This window comes from Anser brachyrhynchus, assembly GCF_964034855.1.
Source record: "Anser brachyrhynchus genome assembly, chromosome: 8".
NCBI lineage: Eukaryota > Metazoa > Chordata > Aves > Anseriformes > Anatidae > Anser > Anser brachyrhynchus.
This window is the reverse complement of record NC_137702.1, coordinates 14,023,889-14,031,211: the sequence shown is the minus strand read 5'-3', so window position 1 is coordinate 14,031,211 and position 7,323 is coordinate 14,023,889. Positions and strand designations below refer to the sequence as shown.

The window sequence follows — 7,323 nt, the reverse complement described above, 5'->3', positions numbered from 1 at the left end:
TAAATAGAAGAGTCCAAAAACAAGGAACTTACCAATCAAGGGTATTAATACTGTCCCTTCAGTTGCCTGAACTTTCCAGTTTCAACATACCATACTGTATCAAAACCACAAAGTATATTTTTTTTCTTAAAAAAGAGAATAATTTGAATCTTGTAAATTAAACCTAGAACCTGACACAGATACTCTTAGTTTGACATCCTAAAGCTTCAAGTAGTCTAACAGAAATTAATTGTACAGACCATTCATCTCATTTGCAAACTCAAGTAAAAAGTAAACTAAAGCTTACCTTCAGTACACTGCAGGAAGCTGATAATGAGCAGGAACCAAAAACTTTGCATTCTGCGACCAGAAGACACCATTATTGATCCCTGTAAGAATTTTCTTTGTATTCCTTAATGAATCCAGTTATAAAAGCCCAGCATCATCGAAACCAGTGGTCTGCATTATTCATCTTCATACCTGGACACGGAGAGATTTTGGAAGAAAAAGGGGGAAAAAATGTTCATCAATAGCTGAACACCAATAATTTGGAATACCAAATTTTACTTGATTTGAAGGCAGAACATTTTAATAAAAACTGACAGTACACCTGTACTGTAACTGGGAATTTGGCAGCTTTGTGGGATCTAATCTCTGAAGGTCAGTGATCATTAAACAGAATGCCAAATAACTGTACACGTTAAAATTGAAAGTAAGAATGTTATTGATGTATGTGCACTAAGACATGTGGAACAAAAAAAAAAAAAAAAAAGAATATTTTCTCTGGATTTAAGAAATTGGATTTGCAGATGCCTAGGTGAAGCTTTTCCCATTCTCCCAAATCTGACTCTGCCTGCATTTCTCTACCTCAAAAACCAACAATAAATTTAAATCTAGGACCATACCTTACGTCTTAGCGATTCAAACCATGCAGGGGCTGGGGGCAGCTACGCAACACCATCCAGCAGTAACACTGCAGGTCTTCTCCCTGCCACACCTCTGGCCTTCCCTGTTGTGACATACGCAGGTCAGCAGCCTCAGGGAAGAAGTAGTAACAGCAACTTTGCTGACAAAATTATCTTTTTGGCTAGGAAGTCTCTTTGTGACTTTACAGTCTGGTACATTTATATACAATAAGCACCTTCAGAGAAAAGTTACAAACGATACTCTACTGCTTCTGACAAGATTTGTCTCTGAGAAATATTAACTTCACTGATCCTGTACACCAAGTACCAATGGAAAAAATTCTTAAAACCATCACTTGCATTTGAAAAATAAAATTACAGAAATAGAGTACAGTTCCAGTGAGAGAAGATTTGACAGCAGAGCGCTCCCCTTAGCCAGTGGCTCCACTCTTGCACCAGCCAGCCCAGCAACTACGAGCATCCTCATCCCTGTCTCACTGCACTAGGCTATATCAGCTCCAACTACTACAGTTTGGGAAGCCAAAAATGAACATCAGTATAAAAGTATAAATGATTTTTAAGTGCAAAGATGGCTGTATGTATTACAGATACATGAAACAACTCTGGAAGAACGACTCTGAACATAGCAGCAATTACAGCTCCAAAGAGCTGAGTCTGGTGCCATGTTGGCTTGGTCTCTCCAAGACTGATGAACAGGACTGCGTTTTCATGTGCGGATGTATTTCTGAAATATCTGAAGTTAACGTTAGTTTATAAACATACGGCAATGTCTATGCCAGCGCTTAGTAAAAATGTAACTGGCAGGATCCAAGAGCCACTTACGAGCCTTATGAGTACTGGAGCATGTTTAGGGCTATAAAAATATTTTTACCCTTTTGCCAAAGAGAATTGGAAAGGATGAAAAGCACACAATCCCAGGCAAAGAAATACTATGAACTACAGATCATTTTCACAAGAAATAAGTGTTAACTCCTTTTATATTAGTGAATGTTAATATTAATCAACAATAAGTTTTTTCCCTGAGCACACAGAGAGCAACAAGACTCACACTGACTTTTTTCCCCAAGGAGGGAAAGATGGAATTAACAGAAAACATTATGGTACAGTTTCTCTGTCTCCAAACGAAGGCAATATTACTGTGGCAGAATAGGGATTATTAAATAGCCAAGCACGCTTCTTTACTTGGCTCCCCTGTAAGAGGAGCCATGCCACTGTAGTGTAGGCATCCTTCTCGCAGAACACAAGCGTGCTTGTGATTTCACACCTGGGGAAATGAAAGGGAATTGCCATCTGAGGGCAACTGATTTTACGTTTATTTATACATAAAAACAACCCCTTTTTCCAATCTCCAACTACAGACAGGTGCTCTTCAAACACAGGTGCTTTTATCCACACGTCTGAACAAACAGCACACAACAGCAAGCAGAGTGCACCAGGGCAGACCAGCCACAGAGTGGCTCTCCCTGGCACAGCCCCACATGCCTGGAGGTAAAAGATGTGCCCTCAATTTAGATGGTGATACACCAGCTGCTACAGGCCAACACAGTAGCAGTCATGAGAGGGAGTCATATTGTATCTCTGTATCTTTGTACACCGGGCTGAGCACGTTTTGCAACTAAAATGTGGTATATACCAAAGTCCACAAAAGATGTACTGCATTCAGCAGAGATTACAATTGCAAAGGAGCTCCTGCTGAGTAAAGCAGCAAACACTGCCACCAGGATATACATATAAAATAAAATAAATATATAAAATTAATATATATTATATAAAAATAACAAAAAATATGGAGATAGTTCAGCTAAAAGCTGAGGAAGTGTCTGGATTATTTTTCACCTGTAGCAAATGAAAAATTATAAAACTATTTCAGACACCACAGACTAATTGATATAATTTCAGTAAACAATCGGAATAATCCAAGAAAATAGATGAGGAACTACAATAGCTAAAAGTGAAATTGTCAGGCTCCTGATTTCTCCCAGTCTGTCCAGAGGATTTTGACTTTCTGAGACTCATTTTTTAATCACTGTTTCCATAACATATTGCTGTATACCCAGATTTTACAACATCTTCCTTCACCTTCAAGTGGACAGTGACATACCTGTGTCTTAGCATCCCTAATCTCATTGCCTTTTTTTTTTTTTTTTTTTTTTTTTTTTTTTTTTTAAATCTGGGAGGAGTACAGGGACGTTGTGGTAAAAACAAAAACAACAGTCAGAGCACCTCCATAGGTACCTACCATCTCTCTGGGAAATAGCTGCAAAATAATTCATGGCAAACACTTCTTTGTAGTTGTTATTGTTGATTTTTAAATAAAGGGTTCTGACCTTGTAAACTGACTTAACTATTTTAATAAGAAATGTTTGTGAAAGAATACTGATGTTTTTGTGATATCAAAACCAGCAGAAACTATTCAACTAAGAATAAATGGAAATTATTTTAGGACAAATTTAAGTACTTTGTGTGCAATGTATTTTTCTCTCTAGATTGCTGTAGCCTACAGATATAAAATTTAACTCAGTGTGCTGCTGCAAAAAGAATTCAGAATAAACTAACCAACGTCTACCAGACTATCAATGACACGTTTTTTCTAAAAAAGCAAGAAAAAAATACGCAATGTTTGAAACCTGATGCAATGGCTTTTAGTTTTGCTTCCTTCTTCTCTTCTCAATAAAAATTAACAGCTTCACAGTGATCAATTTTTAAAGCAACCTATACACTTGAGAAGCTCTATGCAGCTTCGAACAAATTAACGCTACTATTCTGAACCAACTATTCATCAACAAAACAAAAGCTAATCCTGGAAAAGGTACCCAGACAGGAGCTGGAGCCAAAGCACACTTTGACTCCAGACACTGCCGTCACTTGTGTCTTCCTGACCATGCATCTGTCAGAGATAGGGAGACTGTCAGTGGAATCTAACAACAACAACAAATCCCAAACCAAACAAGCAGGACCAGGAAAAGCCATATTAAGTTACTTCTTTGTAAAAAGAAAAAGTAGACGACAGCAAGCGGCTATCCTGCACAAATAACTTATTTCCCCTCGGACCTTAATAAACCTTTTCTCTGGATCGCTGACTACTTGGGCATGTGGGTGGAGCAGAGAGACTCCCCAGAGCAAAAGGTTGCTTGAATTTCTGAGTGCAATAAAAGCTGCCCAGAAAATTTCAGTTGTAACTTAAATCCCTACCTCTGGGCCATACTGCAGTCTCTCGTAGAAAAACAAAAAAACCCTCCACTGGAAACAGAGCTGCTCACCTTGTTAAGTTCCTTTGCATACGTGCTGTTCAAGGAGATTAGATCAGTAATGGAAATGTTGATGTTCAAACCTGCACCCCACAAAGGTACTGGGCATCTCTTAATATGGTATTCACAAGCTGTGCTCCAAGTCCCCAGCATCTTAGTATCTTGCCTTGCTTCCTTGTTCCTCAGTACTTCTAAGACTTCTTACAGACGGAAGAGCAGCTGCAGAATACGTGCCACCGCCGGCCATCTCCCTCCCCACAACACCGCTCAAGAGCACCCCAGAGATAAGAGAAAGCTGCTCCAAGCATGCTCCTTGAAATACTTTCATCTTAGAAGAGAAGGACCTCTAAAGGACTGCTGCTTTCCAACTCTATTCTGTTTAACCTTCCCAAGGTTTTATTTTCAAAAGCCAAAAAAGGGTCTTTTAAGAGGTTCCGGACAACTGACACAGCATGCTCAAGAGCTGCCTCTCCCCTCCAGTTCCAAGCTTTTCAGGCAATTAAGCCAGAGAGGAAAGCAGAGATCTTTCCAGCTAAGCAAGAATGTTTTCCTTTAGCTGAAAGCCTTTCAGACTAACGCGGACGTATTTCACAATGTAGCGCTTCATTTTCCAAATGATCTTCGAAACACTGCGAAGCACTTGCAACATAGTTACGTTTTAACATCTCTATTACACAAATAAAAACCAGACCGGCTTTACTGACGGTGGGGCAGATCGAGGTAAGGAACGCGTGCCATGGCCATGTAGCCTGTATGTGCTGAGAAACGAGTGCAGCCCAGGCAATGCTCCCTATAAATCCTGTTTGACCTACCTTGCCACACACGCAGCACCCCCACTGCCTTTCATAACCCAGTTTAAGAAACTAAGTAATTCTGTAATATATCTGAGATACACTCTGCAGAGGAAAGGGGGGAGATGAGGAGGCATGAGTGAGTAGATATATATTCATATGATATAATAGACTACATAGTCTCCTGAGAAATCATGCGTCCACGTGCCTTCCCACCATGAGTCTTTCCCAATTTAAAAAAAAAAAAAAAGTTAAACTTCCTATAATCCGTAACATAAGAATTCAATTAGTGCAGTGTGATTAGGAAAAGCTTCTAAGCTACACTAGTAAAATACTAGAATGAGACCAATATTGTTTATGATTAGTCTTATAAGTATTTGCAACAAGATCCAGCTTAGTTTGCAACATTTAACATACCTTCAGATGCATTTGAGTTATTCCCAAATCCTCAATACGGTTATTAATGTAAGACAACTTTAGAATAACTTTAATAATTTTGCATTAGTGCTACAGTACCACACTGCATAAAATTTTCAAAGTTATGAAATCTTGGAAAAACAAAAAAACGAACGCAAGCAAGACTGTACTGATTTAGTTAGCATCCTTCTGGTAGCTATGATAAACAATCAATGCCTGATCCGTTCCAATTAAGTCACATATTGCAAGAAGAAAAGAAAGGCCAACTCTGCTCTATCTAAAATTGATTAACAAAGACTTATTTTCCATTAAAAGCAATCCAATACTAAAAATGCACCACAAAGTCTTTTCTTCTGTTCTGTATTTAACAGTCCCTGTCAATTAACACCTTGAATGGTGGATTTCTAACCCAAAATATCTCTTTCCAAGCTGCAGGCAAGGAACGCTGTCTCAGGGAAGGGTGTAACACAGTAAGAACAAGACTTGAGCAAGGTCATCCAATCTTAAAACAAAAATGCAATTTCTGTGCATTCAGCTGCCTTGTGCTCTGAAATGACATCTCCATGCCGGAGGAAAGCCTGAAATAGCACGTAATAAACACGTGTACCCTAAATTTAGAGTGACCACAAAAATGCCCATCCCTACTGCTCGGGGTTCCCAGCTAATGAGAACAGCAGATTATTCGAAACGCAAGACCTACCTATGCAAGACACGACACCAGACAGTGCGCTGACACGACTTCAACAGTGCAACATTACACTTCAGTCCATCAGTACACAGCAGCTCAGTGGTCTACCTCAATCATTCACAGAGAAAATAAATAGGATTTAAGAGGAAGAGACGAAGATTTTCCTTTCTCATCCAGTCGGGCTTGGCCTCACTCTTGTGTTTTACAGACACGTTACCCGAGCTCCATTCCCGACAAGGCAGCTTTGCCCCGTCTTGTTAACACAGGATAAAGCCTGGACACTCTAGGGAGTTTTCATTCAATAAGCCAGCAAAGTAAACCTTTGCTAGCGCTAATAAGAATGGCTTTTTTTGGCTCCAGGCACTCTCCTTTTGCCAAGGCTGAATTTCTCTTTTTGCCTTTGCTAAACACTCCGAATCGGAGCGGGGGGTGGAGTGTCACTCAATCCTCATTACAAATTTCCGGTATTTCATTTGAATTGACATCGCACCGCTCAATCAGACCACCTCGACTCAAACGGCTAAGGTAAAACCTTTTTAACACTGCTGCCCTCTGTGTCGCTAAATCTTCCTGGGGTCTCAGAGATAAATCCCCAGCATCCAAAGAACGGGGGAGGGAAGGAGATGCTGTAAGTCAATTACAACAGTTATCAGCTGTAATATCTGAGTGTCATGCTGAGCATGTTAAATATGCTGATCGCTTTGGACACCAGAGGCACAGTCTGAAGCTGCTTGCCATTCTCTTCATTAAACCACAAAACAAATAGCTCTCATTTTCTAACCTACGTAGGACAGACTTTATGAACATCAAAAATAAACAAGAAAATAATGAATAGCTATAAAAAACACAGGGAGAACCATATGACAAACTGAAAGCAGCAATCGTAACAGCTGAAGAAAATGCAAAGGCTTCCCAAACTTCTCACAAAAGAGAAATCCTCAAAAATAATCTATTTATATTAAAATATATCATTTATTTCCCTTGGAAAAAAATGATAGAATAGAAGGCTGGTATCAACCGAAGACACTGAGTTCTTGTAAGACAGTGAATTGTTTGCTGGCAGTCTTGACAAGGCCCTGCAAAGCCCCATACTTCCTCTACCGCCCTCCACCCAGCCCCACCCTCAGTGTTTTTCACAGCAGAGCGCTTGTTTGAAGTGGAAGCAGGCTAAAAAAACAAACGAGACTGGATCTGGCCCAGGGCTGCTCTGGCAGGCCCGTACCTGCGCAGCCACGCGGTGCTCCTCCTGCCGACTTCCGTGGTCGCGGGGCACC

General features: G+C 40.1%; 1 protein-coding gene across 23 annotated transcripts in view; it reads right to left on the bottom strand.

Moving 5' to 3' along the window:
- The window catches only part of ADGRL2 (adhesion G protein-coupled receptor L2), a 388,404-nt gene that overhangs the window by 128,072 nt on the left and 253,009 nt on the right, over nt 1-7,323 (bottom strand). For all 23 annotated transcript variants that reach the window (XM_080602769.1, XM_080602762.1, XM_080602765.1 and 20 more), the window contains one exon: nt 287-459. In XM_080602769.1, the coding sequence (XP_080458895.1) occupies nt 287-359 (73 nt within the window). In that variant the 5' untranslated portion in view covers nt 360-459. The remainder of the gene's footprint in view (nt 1-286; nt 460-7,323) is intronic.